Consider the following 18,624-nt stretch of genomic DNA (forward strand, 5'->3'; position numbering starts at 1 on the left):
AGCACAGGCAACCTTGTTTTTGCACTATGACTTTATCAGTGAAGGAAGTAGCATGTTTTACATTATGGCACCAGTTCCTAGTGTTGTTGAAGAACGGAAGCAAACACTTTGCAGACCTGCTTCTTTGGATAGCACTGTTTTATGGATATCACTTGTTTTTGCCTAACTCATCCAACATTTCTTTTCATAATAGCACTCTGGTTTTCTTTTGGAGACTTCTCTTTCCTCTACTTTAAATCCTTCTGGTTTGGAGGGGCTCACCTCACTCCTCAACTCAAGGGGAGGCAAATGACTTCTGCCTAACAAATTAGAGTCCCACATTACAGGCTGGCCATAGACTCAATCCTGGGCTTCTGCTAGAACTGCTGCTAATTCTGTGCCTCCTGGCATGTGGATTGAGCACTTCAATTCAGATGTGTCTAAAGCTATTTCAAGTCTTGGAATTATAAAATTAAGAGATAATACCTTTCCTCTTTTCCTCCTTAAGGAGGAAACAGTGGTTTGCAAACTTCAGAGCACATCAAAATTACCAGGAGGGTTTGTTAAAAAATAAAAGAGAGATTCCTGAGGTCCACATCCTCAGGTAAATCTTGATGAGGCCTGAGAATCTGCATTTCTAACATTTCCATGTAATGCTGGTACAGTGACCACTGCCTTCATGAGTTGGTTCGTATTACTTACACCAGAAAGGTCAGTAACCAACATATCTCCAGCCAGATGAAAAACAATGAAATAACAAAAAAAAAAAAAAAAAAGAAAAGAAAAACAATGAATGAAATAATCCTTGACAATGAAAGTGTTAGTCACTCAGGCGAGTCCCATGCTGCGACCCCATGGATTGTAGCTCACCAGGTTTCTCTCTCCATGGAATTCTCTAGGCAAGAATACCGGAGTGAGTAGCCATTGCCGTCCCTAGGGGATCTTCTTGATCCAGGGATCAAGCCACAGTCTCTGGCATTGCAGGAAGATTCTTTACCCTCTAAACCACCAGAAAGTAAAATGAACACTAAAATGAAAATTTTAAGTTATCTAGAAAATAATTAGAAATTCATACCCAAAACTATGCAACACAGTGAAGCTTCTCTTAAAGGAATACTTAAGTGAAATCTTTATTGTTAAGAAAAATAATGACTAAAAATAAGTTAAATACTCAACTTCAGAAAATAGAAAAATACAATAAAATTAACAAAAGCTGAAGACTTTTTACTGTAAGATCTGAAAGTAAAGAAAACCAACAAAAGCAGCAGAAATTATAAACAAGATAAAAGCTAATTCCTTGAAAAGGTAAATCCTCAAGAAGCCTGAACAGGAAGAGAGAAAATAAAAATGTAAAATCCTAGAGATTATTAAATAATGCAAAATGGAAGAGACTCAAATAATTAAGAGACTCTTATTGCAACTTCATGGCTATATATACTTGTGGCACTAGTGGTAAAAAATCCATCTGCCAATGCAGGAGATGCAAAAGTCGAGTTCAATCAATGGTCAGAAAGACCCCCTGTAGGAGGAAATGGCACATCACTCCCTTATTCTTGCCTGGAAAATTCCATGGGCAGAGGAGCCTGGTGAGCTACACTCTATGGGGGCACCAAAAGTCAGAAGGGACTGAGCACATGAGAAAACATGAAGGAAGTAAATAATTCCCCAGCAAAATATACTAAATTTGACCAATAGGAAGCACAAACACCTAATAAAAAAGACTCTGAAAATTAAATTTTTTAAACTACAAAAGGCAAAGAAGGGGCTTAGATGTTTTGTAGCTCCATTCTACAACCTTCTAAGCTGCAGGTTCCAAGTCAGTTTGATCACACACACTTATCAGTAAAATATTTTTGAATTTCCATCCCAATATACATATATTATTTGTATTCACAAAGTAGATGCAGGTGAAAGTTATTCAGTTGTGTCCAACTCTTTGCAACCCCATGGACTATATAATCCATAGAACTCTCCAGGCCAGAATACTGTAGTGGGTAGCCTTTCCCTTCTCCAGGGGATCTTCCCAACCCAGGGATCGAACCCAAGTCTCCCGCATTGCAGGCAGATTCTTTACCAGCTGAGCCATGAAGGGAGCCCAAAGTAGATGCATGCTACTATACATAATAAAACAAAAAAATAAAATAAATAGAACAGTATCAAGACATATTCGTTTCATGTATGAAGAAAATGAAACTATTATCTTGTCTTTCTATTAGAGTGTGGATTTTTCAGTTTGGAGACCAGTACTTTAGTTCTTGGGGCTTCCCTGACAGCTCAGTGGTAAAGAATCCACCTGCCAATACAGGAGGCCTGGGTTCGATCCCTGGGTAGGGAAGCTCCCCTGAGGAAGGAAATGGCAACCCACTCCCCTACTCTTGACTGGGAAATCCCATGGACAGAAGACTGGCAGGCTGTAGTACACAGGGTCACAAAACAGTTGGACACGACTTAGTGATTAAACAATAACAACTTTAGTTCTTATGTATATTAAAATCCCTCACAACATAGAAATAGAAACCTCCCTAAAACATGAAATAAAGTAAACTTAATAATAAAATATAATGAGGAAAACACATTTTAAAGCCCAAGTTCATGAAGACAAATAAACATTATGAAACTGAATACGTTAGCATGTTACGACTAAGATGGGTGTCTCTGCCCCCAGGAATATAAGAATTATTCAACTTCACAGAATTTGTAAATGTAATTCATTTCTATCAATAACTTGAAGTAAAAAATTACAGAATTATGTTAACAGATGAAGTCTTTTGATATAATCCAATGCTATTCACAATAAAGAGAAGGGAAGCAATTAAAATGATGATTATTAACCGAAAAAATTAAAAGATTAAATCTGAAATTTAATAAAATTAAATTTTTATTTTTAAATTAAATTTGAAATATCAATATTTTAAAAGTAATCCAGATTGATAAAGGTAGCTGTTTATTTGCTCATTTTCTGTTGGGCTTTTACTTCTTTTTTATTTGTAGTCCTTTATACATTATAGATATTAATTCTTTCATGCTACATGCATTGCAAGTATCTTTTCCCACCCTATATTGTATTTTCTGACTTGGTTTACACTGTTGGTGCTGGACTATTTTATGTCAATTTGGTTGTGTGGTAACTATACTTCCCAGAGTCTTTTTTCTGGATGATTCCAGGTTGAATAATATTGCATGGATCACTCTGCAACTTGCTTTATTATTCAACATTATAGTGAGATTTTTAAAAGCAATCCAGATTGATAAAGGTAGCTGGAGTCAGCCAAAAGAGAAACTGGTATCCTACAAGAAAGCAAAACTAAAGCAGAAGCCACAGTTCTTGGAAGGGTATCATGGTGAGACACAGTAGCCCACACAGGTCTGCCAGGCAGGTCCTAGTGTGTCCTCTGTCCCTAGCTTGTCTTCCCAAATTCGGTCCTGCTGCCCATCAGCCTGACACCATCACTTGTTTGCAAACCCAGAGCATGTGCATGCTCAGTGACTTAATCATGTCCAACTCAGATCCCATGAGTTCTTTGCAAACCCAGAGAGGTTGTGGCAACACAGAGGCAGCAGATTCCACAGCTCTCCCCAGTTCCTCTGCGATACCAGATATGCTTGGCTTTTCGGATTTCCCTGCAAGCTCTGATTTGTCTATCTAGTTCAGGGCTTCTGAAGACTGGTTAGTGAATAGTTTTCTAATGTGCTGACTCTTCCCTTCCCCACCAATTCTCCCACATTTGTCTAAGTTCTAAATCTTCGGTTTTCATAATCCTTAAAGTGGTACAATCTTCCTGACTGAAATCTTTGCCAGGTAGAAGTTTTGAATTCTGAAGTAGTCAATTTAATCTTATTCCTTACAGTTTGTGTGTTCTGGGTCTTGTTTAAGAAAATTAAAATCTTTCCCAAATCTAAGAGCTGTAAACTTGGCTTTACACTTTTAGATCCTTAAATATCAGAGTTTAAACACACAATTTCTACTTATTATGAGTTGCTTCTGGACCTTTTTTTTCCCCAATAGGCATTACTTTTACTATTTATTTTGATTAGAATAAAACAGCAATCAGAAAATTGACCTAAAATTGTGATTATTTGCCACTTGGCTTCTGACCATCTTTATCAGTCATCTTGGGAGACCTATGCAGCGCCAAATGAAACTCAGCCCACACAATGTCTTGTGGAGGGTGATGAGAACGGCACATTGTCTGCCTGGTCTGAACAGAGGTCACAGCAGGGAGAGCATCTGCTAAGATACTGTGAATGAAGGAAACAACCATAATTGCCTCATTAAGAGATCTCTAGCCAAGTAATCACAAGAAGAAAGGAAACACCCTAAAATTAAGTATGTAATAAGGAAAATTTGGGGTAGAATAAAAAATGCAGGAGAATTAAGGAGACGTGGGTATTCCATTGGTGTTACTAATTTCCTTAGTCACTGTATGAATGAATGGAAATGTGGACTCAACAGTTCAGTTATTCAACTCTAGTCCTTGCCAGTTATTAGTGGGGAAGCAGGAGATGCAAATTCACAGCTGTCCAGGCTACAAACAAATGTCAAAGGGTGGTGGGAATCGCTTACTACAGACCAAAACTTAGGAATTAAGATTTAAAGTCTATTTTGAAATTACAATGAAAAGCATACAATTAAAGACATAAGCAGGAAAGAGGTAAAATATAAAATATAAAAGAGCAAAGTCTAGGAACAAGGGGGGAAAAAAGGAAACTGTCTCTGTTTGACCAGTTTACTTTCTTCTATTTTCTATCTCTACTTTTTAAAGAGAGATTTTTCTTAAAAGTCAATAGCATATAATTACAACTAAAGCCTTGGTCACTTTAAATTATATACAACTGAACATATATTCTATTCAATATGCTGATAAAATAAAATTATTTCACATTCAAAGCTAAGGTAAGTATGTTCCCAATTTTAATTTAAATTAAGCATCTAAGCTGAATGAAAAACTAAAATGTATTGAAATTGTGACATTTCCACATTTCCTAATATTCCAAAGATTACGCTTTATTAATCTGTATTATACAGTTAATAATATATAAATAGAATCTTGAGAATTATGATTATATTATCTGATTCCAAAAAACAGTAAAATTAGCTTGTTACAACCACAAGCCAGGTTTAAAATAAGCAAACTATTTGATGACTTTGATGTTTTGCGCCCAAAATGTGCTGGCTAATTTTTCCATTCCATTTACCATTCCAGTCTTTAAACTGCCTTAATCTCCTGCCCTCAGATGTTGACCTTGTAAGAATAGGGGTCATAGGTCAGACTAGACAGACCTCAAAGGATCTGGACTATCAATTCATGCCTGAGAGATTTCTCTCCCACAATAGGAACCTACTAAACAGCAAATTCCTAAATCTAATCACACAAGGATCAGGGTGAAACAGTTATTTATTGGAATTTGTTGGTTTACATTTTTCAAACATCTTCAGCATTTTTATTTTTCTTTTGGGAGCAGGTTCTGGGACATAATAACTATGAAAAAAAATCACTGAAAGAACTTCTAATATAAAACAGATATCCTTAATAAAATAGCACCATAAACCCAGGTATAGCTTCATTATTTTTGGAAATGCTATGCCTAACTATAAAGTACCTGGAAATTTTCAAATTATACCACAGAGATAACAGGACGAGATTATTTTGCCATAGAGGTTTGTGGGGAGAGGTGTGGAGGGATACCACCAGTCAGTTTTGATCCCCCTTGCTCTAAAGGTGAATGAGGGCATTAAATAAATATATTTTTCTTTTTAATAGACAAGTGAAAATATACAGTCCTTCAATGAGGACAAAGTCAATAGATTAAAAACAAAAGCAAAAAAAAAAAATCATTAAGACTTCAAAACCTTGCAAATTTAAAGAATTTGAAACCACAAAACTAAGACTCTGTAAAAATAACTCTTCTATCATACCGCTTTAATTTTTTTTAAAGGCAAGTAAGCTCTTCTGAACAGAGAATAATTCAGACATATATAATGAGTTTCTATTTACATCCACCTTGTTCTGGCCATAAATGGTAAATAAAACATAATGTACCATTCTGACACCATTTTATACTGAACTATAAGTATTTTCAAATTTCATAATCAATTTTTAAGTCTAAATGAAAAACATCTTAAAAATGATAAATTAATAAGTATTTCTAACATGAACAAATGAAAGGAATTTCCTGCACTTCCATGCCAAAAGCAGTAATACTGAACATCATAACGATTAGCCTTCTTTCTAAACAAAAAACATTTAAACTTCAACTCATGTAGAAAATCAGGAAGCTTACTCATGTGCCAATGCAGTGATGCAAACATATTACTGCCTGAAATAGAATAAAAGCAACACAATGTTGACATTATTTTCTAAGTTATTTTGTAAATCTCAAGTCAACATTGTTGAAAAGGAACTTGCATTATTATTATGAATAGCACTTCTTGGACTGTGTGGTTGGGTCAAAAGATGTGGAAGGTTCAGGAGGAGAACAAAGAAGATAGTCACTCTGCTAGAAAAAAATCAGAATAAAAGAGGAGGTTTAAAAAAAATAAATTAAAAAAACAGTTTTATGTGTACACTCAATGTATATATACCTATCATATATATATGCATTTCAAATATTTTTAAAATTACACATATTTTTGTTCTTTAAGGATTAAAATCATTTAACCTACACATAGAAACATTATCATACCATTTGTTTCAGTTCACATCCTTTTTACTAACGTAGCACATTCATTAATAGGAACTAAAATTTTATTATATAAAATATTTAATTCTGTATTATAGGTTGACATGATTATTTCATATAAATAGGAAAGACAGTGACAAAAAAATCATTCTCCTATCTTTCCCCACAATTTTATTCTGTTAGAGGTCACTTTTCTTTCCTCAGAGAAAACTGCAGCTCTTCAAAGAATAAAAAGATACCAAATATACGCCAGTTTTTGAGAATAAGTTTTTAAATCTTTAACAATTTTTGTTTTATCAGTAGTATAAAGAGAGCTTTTATAAGATCATTAAATCTCTTTACTCTCTGATAATGAACATAAGAAAAAAGTAAACAGCAAATATAAATAAAAAGTATCCCATTTAACATTTCAAGAGAATATTTTAAACAAGGAGGATTTATAAAACAAAACAAGTTAACATGTACTGCTGTTACATAGCTGGATACTATTATCGGAATACTAAATGGCATTCAGCAGAATTAAGACAGAATTAAAAAGTAAACGCATTTTATTCTGTTAATAGTTTACTTAAAATTGACAGAAATCTTTAAAATTATTTTTATTTCTTGCCACAGAACATAGATCTTCACAAAATATAATTCTATCATATGTATATACATATATAGGACAAGTAAGTTCTGAGTGATGAAACCAAATTTGAATGTGTTAAACATATTAACACTATATAATAAAACTTCAAAGTTTTAATCTTTTAACCTGAAATGACGGAAATTAAACTTTTCAATTTAAAAACATTTCAAGAGAAAAGATACAGTTTTCAACAGATGGTGTTTCAACAATTCATGTTATTCAAAGGTGAAAAATAAGCCTAGACTTCAACCTCACACCTCACACAGGGGAAAAAACTTTGTGATTAATCAAATCTGCGGTTAATGAAAGATTCTTTAAAAACATGACATAAGAGTAAAAGATTGATAAGTATCTTTATCAAAATTTAAAACTTTTGCTCTGTAAGAGATTAGAAAGATAAAGTATAAACTCAGAGGTAAAAATATCTGCAAATCACATATCTAAGAACTTGTATCCACATTTTATATAAAGAACTCTCAAAATGCAACAATAAGAAAAGAATCCAGTATGAAATGGGCAAAAGGTATGAACAGACACTTCACTAATGAGGATATAAGGATGACACAAAAACATAAAAGGAGCTAAGTATCAGTAAATATCAGTAGCTACTCAGGAAATGGAAATTCCATGATGAAATATCACCATAGATTATAATGTTTAAAATTCTGTAAGAAGTACTGACAATATCTAATCCTGGTCAAGATGCAGAGCAAATGGAATGCTCATATGTTGTTGGAGGGAATTCAAAACGGTACAATCAGTCTGGAGAAAAATCTGGCAGGTTCTTATAAAGTTAAACATAAACTTACAACCAGATTATCCAGCAGTGTCACTCTAAGATAAATGAAAACTTATGTTCACACAGAAACCTGTACACAAATGTTTGCAGCAGCTCTATTCATAACTGTCAAACTGAAACTACCTAAATGCCTTTCAATAGATAAGTGGAAAAACAGTGCTATGTTCATACAATGGAATACTACTAAACAATAAAAAGGAATGAACCATTTCCTCATTCCTTCATTAGCCCCCATTGTCTGTGGGGGATAATAACATATTGCAGGATCCTGAGTAAATGCCTGAAACCATGAACACCACCAAAACCTATACATAAGATGTTTTTCTGTATACACACCTATGATAAAGTTTAATTTATAAATTAGGCAGGTGTGCTTAGTCACTCAGTCCTGTTTGACCCTGCAACCCCATGGACTGCAAGGTCCTCTCTCCATGGATATTCTCCAGGCAAGAATACTGGAGTGGTTGCCATGTCCTTCTCCAGGTGATCTTCCCAGCTCAAGAATCAAACTCAGGTCTCCCACATTGCAGGCAGATTCTTTACCTTCTGAGCCACCAGGATATTAACAACAACTAATAAGAGAAACAGTATAACAATATAGTATAATAAAAGCTATATGAAAGTCTCTCTCACTCAAAACATCTTACTGGATAAATTTAATGCCTTTCTCATCTTAACTATGAATTTATGAACTGTGACCATGACTTCTGCAGTTTGGTGTGCAACAGCAGAATTATCACAAACTTCCTTTTCCTTCTCACAATTTCACACACAGAAGACTTCTTCATATCATATATTAGCATACGATTTTTTTCATTAAGTCAAGAACTTTTTCCCGTTCACTTAAAAGAAGCACTTCGTGGATGTTCTTTGTCAAATCCAAATTGCCTGCATTACTCCTCTGCTTCAGAGCCATTAATAAGTTAAAAAAAGGGTTATGTGAACACAAGTACTGCAATATCATGACAGTCAACCTAGTATACAAGATGGCCACTAAGTGACCAGTGACAGTATACGCTGGACAAAGGGATGATACAGATCCCTGGTAGGACAAAGAAAATGTCGCAAGATTTCATCACACTACTCAGAACGAGTGTATAGTTTAAAACTTATGAATTGTTTATTTCTGGAATTTTCCATTTAATGTTTTTGACAGTTGTTGACCATGGATAACTTGTTGGGGTTTCATGAAGCTCCAGAAAGCAAAACTGCAGATAAGAGGGAAATACTGTATTGATATATTCGAAAACTTGGATAAATTTCAAAACCATTATGTTGAGTAAAATAAGTCAGTTTCAAAAGGCTGCAAATGAACTAAGTCTAAATTAGTAGAAAGAAGAAAATAAAGACCACTAAATAGACAATAGAAAAGATAAATGAAACTGATATTTCAAAAAGATAAACAAAACAGACAAAGCTTGAGCCAAACTTAAAAGAACTCAAATAAATAAAACTGGAAACGAAAGAGAAGACATTACAAGTGATACAACAGAAATACAAAGATTATAAAAGACTACTATGAGCAATTATACACAAACAAACAAATTGGCTTCCCTGGTGGCTGAGATGGTAAAGAATCCTCCTGCGAAGGCAAGAGACATGGGTTCGATCCATGCATTGGGAAGATCCTCTGGAGAAGGAAAGGGCACCCACTTCAGTATTCTTGCCTGGGAAATCCCGTGAAGAGAGGAGACTGATGGGCTATAGTCCATGAGGTCGCAAAAGAACTGGACACAACTTAGTGACTAACTAACAACAAATTGAAGAAACCAAAATAAATAGATAAATTCCAAGAAACTTGCAACCTACCAAGCCTGGATCATGAAGAAAGAAAATCTAAGCATAAGTTACCAGTAAGAATCAGTAATCAAAAGAGACTGTATCAGTAATCGAAAAATCACACCTTATCATTCCCATCAAAATAAACAATTTCTTAATAGAACTCTAATATCAATTCATATGAAAGGTCACCAAGTCTCCTCTGGCAACCACCAATCTGTTTTCTGTTTACAAGACCTTGGTTTTTGTTTTTAGATTCTATACGTAAGGGAGATTATATAGTATTTGCAAGGTAAATCATATCATATTTTATCATATACTATTTGATCATATGGTATTTTACTTATATGTATATTATGTAAAATACACACACACACACACACACAGAGACATGTATATTTCACAAGTTGAAACAGATATTTCCTGTCTATTTGAGAAAAAAGATTAATATGGTAAGTATACAAAGAGAATGTGAGATTACAAGCAATATACTGGTCTCTGCCCCTAGTTCCTGGCACAGAGCTCCTAAAACCCTTGTAATTTCATAAGTGATACGAACACTAGGAGTACCTCTTTTTCTGGTATCAGTTTTTGACCTCTGTTCCTGACACAGGGCCCTTGAAACTCTTGTAATTTCCTACATGATAGGAGGGTCTTCTATTTAATGAGGTGACAGACACTGAGTGGGCTCCTAGATGGCTCATGAGTGAGGCTGGTCACTGGAAAGACCAAGCTATGATCAGAAGCTTGGAATTTTTAGCCCTATCCCAATTTTCTTGAGAGAAGTGAAAGGGGCTGAAAATCAAAGTCTATGTGATGAAATCTCCATAAAATTCCAAAAGTAAAGATCCAGAGAGCTCCCAGGTTGGCATACACATCCACACTGGGAGGATGAAGCACCCAAACCCCTGAGAACAGAATCTCCTATGCTTGGGACCCTTTTCGACCTCACCCTATGTAAAATATCTCTATCTGTATCCTTTATCTGCTGTTACCGTAATCTTTAAAAAACTGGTAAATGTAAGGGTTTCTCTAAGTTCTGTGAGCTGCGGCAGCAAATTAATCAAACCTGAAGAGGGGGTCTTGGAAATCTCTGATTTATAGCCAACTCAGAAAGAAGTTGCAAGGCAATGAGCATCTGAAATATGGTAGGATGGTCCAGTAGGACAGAGCCCCTTAACCTGTGGGACCTGATACTACCTCCAGGTAGATGTTGTCAGAACTGAGTTCAACTGTAGAATATCCAGCTGGATTGTTGAGAATTGCTTGGTATGGGGAAAAACCTCCGCATATTTGGTGATCGGAAGTTAAATGTTCTGTGTAAAAGTAATGGAGACACGAAGGACGGAAACATAACATGGAAGAACTGAGTTTTTCCCAGCATAGGAAAGAGGAAAACTGAGATTTTTTTTTTTTTCTTAAGAGAGAACTTATAAATCAACAATAACAAATGAACATCTCAGAAGAAATAAGCAAAGGACAAAGAACATGCAATTCATAGAAGAAAAAAATAAAAATGAAAATTAACATATGAAAATATATGTAACCTTAGTCAAAGCATGCAAAGGAAAAAAATGACCTGCATTTCTTAACCTATGTAATTGGAAAAAATTTAAAAGATGACATTATTCAATGAACAGTCCAAAAGGGGTTATCCATTAACCTTATTTCTAAAGAACAGTTTGGAAATATTTTTAAGGGCATAGTCTCTGATCCAGATTTTTCAGTATTAGAGATGTATCCCTTAATGACAGAATCAGACAAATTTTTAAATGTACATGTAAGCATTCTTACTACAGTGCTATTGGTAAATTAAAAATACTGGAAATAGCCTAAATTTAACAATTACATTAATTTATCAGAGCCTTGTTTAAATTTTGTTACATTCACACAGTGGGAATTTATGTAGATGATAAAGATTGACATGAAATGTTCCACAATACACTGTTAAGTGAAAAAAATGCAAAATCAAAAAAATTGCACATATATGATTCCCACCCACCTGTAGTTAAGATATTTGGTGATTTTTTTTATATTTGAATTTTCAGTAGTGAATTATCTTTCAAAACAGTCAAAACAATAAATGTATTCTCATTTGAAAAAAACAGGTGAAGTGTTAGGATGTATGGAAGGGCACCTCCCTCCATCTACTGGGAACTTCACCTCTGAATAGTCTGGTGGAAATAGTGGTTAAGGGACTGCCCAGTGCCTAATGCTGAAGGCTCAGTTAAATATATTCTGCAGAGAGTTCAAATCTTGCAAATTGCAAGATAGCCTATATTTCTGATCAATTCTATTCAAACACTCAGTGGTGGCATTTTATTTTATTGTGGCTAGATTTAATAGCATGGTAAAAATATGAATTGAGATTTTAGAAATCTTTTCCAAATAAAATAAACTCACAGACTAACAAAGTAAAATGATTACCTGTCTCCCTTGGGTTTTCTTTTTTGTAGTGTCTTCCCTTTGGGTCTTCTTTCGCTTCCTAAACAGGGACTCCCACCAGGTCCTGTTACCCGTATTGATTCAAGGCCTTTGGAAGATTTTTTAAATGTGAATTCCACTGGTTCTCCTTCTTTTAGGCTTCTAAATCCTTCCATGAATAATTTGCTCTGAGAAGAGCAGAAGAGGAAGAGAGAAAAAGAGATTATGATTATTATTGATGCTTTATAAATTATCTCGTGATTTTAAGATCAACATAGCAAGACATCTCCAGTTATTCATTATTAAATATAAAATCATTTTTTTTCAAGTTCAGTGAAAGGCATACCATTTAAAAGTTTCCTGTTGTAATAATGCTGGCAGTGAAAGAATAAACTCATACCATTTCATAAAGAATCTGCCTGCTTCTGCTAATGCAGGAGATGTAAGAGACAAGGGTTGAATCAGTGGGTTGGGGAGATCCCTTGGAGGAGGAAATGGCAACCCACTCCAGTATTCTTGCCTGGGAAATCCCATGGTCAGAGGAGCCTGGAGGGCTATAGACCATGGGGTCACAAAGAGTCTAAAAGAGACACAGAGACTAAACAACAATCACCCTAAAGTCCACCAATGGGAAACTGATTAAATACATTATGATAAAGCTATATAATATAATACCACTGAGTCATTAAAAGATCTACATGTATTAATGTGGGCAAGATAAATATGTAATACTGCTGAGTAAAAACATCAAGGGGAAAACAGTGTATCTACCATAATATTGTCTATACAGAGAAGTTTTTAAAAGGTTCATGTTTACTTATATAGTTATGGGGTCTGGAATAACTGATAGCAAAGTACAAAGTCATTTTCTCCAATCTTTTTTGGGGGGGAAGTGGGGAAGCTCTTGGATACACACATTATTGTACTGTTATAGCTTTTTTTTTTTTAATTTGAAAGATAACTTGATTTTTTTTTTAATTTCCTGATTGGAAAAATGTAACTTAGGTTACAAATAATAATCAGCTCTTTGACCCGATGTGCCAATTCAAACAATACTAAAGTAATTAAATCATTCTAATTTTATTTATTTTTTCAAATTCCCTTGTGTACATTTAACAGATCTAGTTTCAAGTACCATGCAGCAGTTCTTAAAGACTTTTTTGAATTTGGGGGGAAAAAGAAAGCCAATCTGAATATGGTTAAGTAGGAGACCCTGATTCAAGTCCAATTATTTAAGTCAACATCATGCAACTTTGAATGAGTCAATGATCTCTTTATTGAATTTATCTGTAAATTTAAGGAACAGTGTTCTGAGGAACAATGGTTCAGAAAAAGATTTCATGAGAAAAGGATGGTGGTAAAATACGTCTGTGAACTGCTGCGAAATGTAGTTTCCTTTTGGCTGGATCATGTATGTGCGCATGTGTGTGCTCAGTTGCTCAGTCACATCCAACTCCTCAACCCCATGGACTGTAGCCTGCCAGGCTCCTCTGCCCATGGGCTTCTCCAGGCAAGAATACTGGAGTGGGTTGCCACTTCCTCCACCGGGGGAACTTCCCAACCCAGGGACTGAACCCAGGTCGCCTGAATCTCCAGCACTGTAGGCAGATTCTTTACTGCTATTAGCCTATTTAAGTCTTTGATATTTCATACCCTCCCCCACCTCCACTTAAAAAATCTTGGTTAATGATGTTTAACCCAGCAAATTCTCAACCTAATTGTTCCCAGAGACCTTTCTTAGATATAACTACAGATGACAACATACTTAGAGAAATGCTGAATTAGAGAAATCTCTTAACTTTCCCAAGTTATGAATCTAAAGGCAGCTAAATAATTACATATAACCAAATAATTACATGCAAAAGATAAAACCAACACTTCAAACTCCAATGCAAAAGGAGAATACTCATTGTGAAGGTAATACAACACACAAAACAGGGTTTTTTATTGCCACTTAATTTTTTTAATGGAAGGATATTTGCTTTACAGAAATTTGTGATTTTCTGTTATATATCAACAAGAATCAGTCACAACAACACCCATGTCTCCTCCCTCCCCATCCCACCCTTTTAGGTTGTCACAGAGCCCCCAAAACAGGTTGTTGTTTTTTTTTTTAACAAGTTTCTCATGCAGGTAATCTGACACTGAGAAGTCCTTCATGTGGAAGTATAATTTGGCATCACTTTTTCTGCTCTCTGATGCTATGTAGCAATCAGAAGAAAAAAAAAAATCACCACTGCCTATACACTATACAACTGTTTAAAAATTGTTTTTAGAGCTTTATATAGTATTTCCAAATCTTCTATTTTTTTCTCCTAAGCTCCCTCCTCACTAATTATAAATAGTCCTTTACTTTCATTCCCTTCCCTGCCTCCCCCCCCCAACCCCGTATAAAGTGCAGATTATCAACTCAGATGAAGTGGAGCATAGGTCAACTACTACAATTAAGAAAAGGGAGAAACAGCAGTTTTAATTAGAGCTATCATATGTTCATGCTTTGTTTGCGTAATGAAAATTCTGTCACTTATTTCCTCATAGTTTCTAGTATATAGGTGCACTTAATTTGATTTCATTTTCTACTATTACAATTCTTGATACGGATCATTTGTAATTGAACTGCTTTTCCAAATCTAAAGTAAAATCCTGCTCTTACTTCTATTCTTCATGATATTCTGAAAGAAAACTTTTTTCCATTCTATCCTATACTCCCATCCTTCCCCAAATGAGCACAGAAGGCAATTTGGATTCACAATAAGTGACCAAAAGAAATCCCTAAGAAACCAGAATGGCTTTGTAGGAGAAGGATGAGAATTCACAAAGAATATTCTATCTTTGCTATTATACCAAAATTGCTGCTACATAAGTGGGAAGGATTTGTTGAAAGATGGGGAATTAGCTCATTTTATTTCTTCAAAAAAATCTACTTCTTGTCTCAGCAATTTTTATTAAAGGTGCCTCCATTTTTCCAGTCACACTGGTTCCAATCTTACATTTATCCAATCATTTATTGAATTGCATGCATCCTTTCTTTCACCCGCCCCAACCATTTCACTGGATTGCCACTGCCCTACTTCTGGTCCTAACTACCTTCTACCTGGCTGAGTGTAATAGCTTCCTTATTGGTATTTCAGCATCAGGTCTCCTCTCTTATCCTTAGCTACTTCTACGCCTGCATATGTTCTCTGAATAAACTGTAGCTGGGTGGTCTCCCTGTCTCAAAAATTTACAATACTTGTCTTAAATTGTAGGTGAGACCACTCACAATGTTACCTCTAGGTATATTTTCTACTTCCTTTCCCAATACTCTAATAAAGCTGACTTAGCTTCCCTGGTGGCTAAGTGGTAAAGAATCCACCTGCCAATGCAGGAGAAGCAGGTTTGACCCCTGGGTCAGAAAGATCCCCTGTAAGAGGAAATGGCTACTCACACTGCAGTATTATTGCCTAGAAAATCCCATGGACAGAGGAGCCTGGTGAGCTACAGTCCATGAGGTTGCAAAGAGTCAGACACGACTGAGCCACTGAGCCACATGTGCAACTTGCACTTTCCTAAACACACTTCATGTTTTCTCATCTCTACATCTCAACTTAGGCTGATGGGGGTACATTATTCTCTTCAAGGTGGCTGTCTATCAAAATCTTACTCGAGTGAAGTATCATAACTCATATGATCCTTTATGCATTCATTCTCAATTGCCCAGGTTAGAAATTCAATTCTCTTCTCTTTCACTTAATTGATTCTTTTATCTAGTTTTTAGAATATACACCTACATAATGTGGTATTTGTTTACACCTTTATTTGCACTTTTGCACTTATCTTCTCCTGAAGGCCAGGGTTTATGACATATGTATCTTAGTATTTCCCAAAGGACTTAGCCTAATACCTGCAAACAACTATCATTCAGTAAGTACTTGAAGAATCCCAGATTTAGTATCAATAAGATCATTAATGATTATTTAGTCCAAACCTCACTTGAAAAAAAGGTGGACTGAATTATAAAGAGTTAAGTGAATTGCTCATGCCAAGTCAAATTTCTCAGCTGCTACTTCTGCTATATAAAATAACTTCTACTTTTAGTGCCAAGGTTACACCACACATGGTACCTTTGGAATAAAATGCTGATAGAATTATAATGACTCATGGTAATACATTATTCTTTGACTCCATTCAGAAATTTAAAGTGGAAGTGTTAGTCATTCGGTCATGTCCAATTCTTTGGGACCCCATGAACTGGAGACCGCCAGGCTCCTCTGTCCCTGGGATTCTCCAGGCAAGAATACTACAGTGGGTAGCCATTCCCTTCTCCAGGGGATCTTCCCAACCCAGGGATCGAACCTGGATCTCCTGCATTGCAGGTGGATTCTTTACCATCTGAGCCACCAGGGAAGCCCTTCAGAGATTAATATGGATCTATTTTTCTTGTTCTTTCTTCTTCGAATATTCTCTAATCACTCTCATTGATATGCTTCACAATACATGATATTCTGCCTGTAAGAACTAAGAAATGCAGATTTATGTAGATTTTTATTCAATCTACATGTAAGAATTGCTTAAGGAGAAACATTTGGTGTTTGGGCTTACACTGTCACATGTGACATCTGTTTGGACAAAATAGGCATTTATTTTTTATAGGAAGGAATCACAATTGTTGAATAAATAAATGAACAAAGGAATGACCAGAAAAATATAGAAGCATTTAGAAGCTGCAGACATGCCTGCTAAAGATATCAGGCACTTATAAAGGGGATAGGCTGACTTGAATGTGCTCATATTAAGTTAACCATCTAACACCTCTAAGACTCCCCTTTCTCACACTTCGCTTTATTCCACATTTTAAAATTCATCTTGGAAAAAAATTACTTCAGAATTATAAAAATACTGATGCTCAATTGTCTTGCTATGTTCCTTTTCTTCCTCTCAATTATTTTTAATTGATTTTCAAATGATAGAAACATGGAGTCAAATCAGAGTGGTCCAAATACTATACATTGTTTGCCAAGTATTCCACCTATGGTTCTAGTTAGTAATGAGATTCCTTATCTCTTTTGACATATGCATTTTCTCTCCAACTAGACTGGGAAGGCAATGAAGTGTTGCCACAGTTTTATACTTGATTCTCCTTAGAGAAGCGTAAGCTGACTTCCAATTTAAGATGGCAGGCTGAATAAACATGTCTCATATTACTCTTTAAAAGCCATGAAAACAATAAAATAATAAAAAGAAATAAATTCACAATAAGGAAGAGAATAAGAGGAGTGCCATCAAGAAATAGCAGGCTTAGAGAAATTTCTGGAAATAAGAAAGACTGCTGACTGATCAACCAAGTTGAAGGAGCCATACCCTAGGGAAACTCATAAAAGGACCTGCAGCAGAAGTAAGAACCAGCATTCCTAACAGAACTCAAAGAGACCGTGCTAAGACACTGCATGTACTATGAAAACAGAAGGGTTAATGGAAAGTTTGTATATAGACTAGATGCCCATTTAATTCTCCCACCCTTCTTCCCACCTACACATGTGAAAACAGGCAAACAATATCCCAGTGCAAATAATGTGAGACTCTTAAGAAACTAAAGGAAATAACTGGACAACTTGTGAAATATTGGATACTGCACACAAATCTCTATTCATTCCGACAGTTAGGAAGCTGCTGGTAAGTGAGTTGTCTCCTTACCTACCTACTCAACTTTAAATCATTCCTATCCCTTATTCTTGTATGTCCCCTATTCATACATCTGAAGGATCAACCAAGAATCACCAAACATGCAGCATAACGAAGAAAAGCCAAGATAAATGAAGAAACAAAAGAAAATTTATCCACCATCTAATTAATATCTCCAGATATTTGAGACACTATACTATCAATAAAACAAGAACAAAAACAATCAGAGAAATTTAAAAATACACTCAGTTAAAAATGACTGTTGAAATTATGAGTTGGAAATAAACATTTAAGAAAATATCTCAGCACATAGAATAAACATAAATGGATCCACAAAATACATGAAAGAAAGGAGAAACAAAGGATGAATCCAAAAGGGCAAATATCCAAACCTTGGACTAGGGGGTCCAGGAAAAAGAATACAAAAGATGGAGGAAGATAAACTATGAAATGAATAGTATGAGAAAATTTCCCAGAGCTAAGGGGAATGCCAAGGAGAAGCTTATAGTGGGTAAAGCTTATTTTATGGAATATATATCATGGAAGCTTTTACATGTCAGCTACATTTTTGCATGCATGGAGAGTAAGATTTCAATGGGGAGTGAAGACAGTAATCCAAAGTGAGCTAATGGTTTAACCACGTGCTTATACAGCAAGAATAATTACAGAT

The 18,624-nt window shown here is 35.2% G+C and overlaps 1 protein-coding gene across 3 annotated transcripts in view; it reads right to left on the reverse strand.

The window, feature by feature from the left end:
- LIN28B (lin-28 homolog B) overlaps nt 1-18,624 on the reverse strand; it is a 133,876-nt gene that overhangs the window by 41,040 nt on the left and 74,212 nt on the right. For all 3 annotated transcript variants that reach the window (XM_070450042.1, XM_070450044.1, XM_070450043.1), the window contains exon 4: nt 12,297-12,481. In XM_070450042.1, coding sequence (XP_070306143.1) covers nt 12,297-12,481 — 185 coding nt within the window. The remainder of the gene's footprint in view (nt 1-12,296; nt 12,482-18,624) is intronic.

Source organism: Odocoileus virginianus, chromosome 19 (assembly GCF_023699985.2).
Source record: "Odocoileus virginianus isolate 20LAN1187 ecotype Illinois chromosome 19, Ovbor_1.2, whole genome shotgun sequence".
Taxonomy (NCBI): Eukaryota; Metazoa; Chordata; class Mammalia; order Artiodactyla; family Cervidae; genus Odocoileus; species Odocoileus virginianus.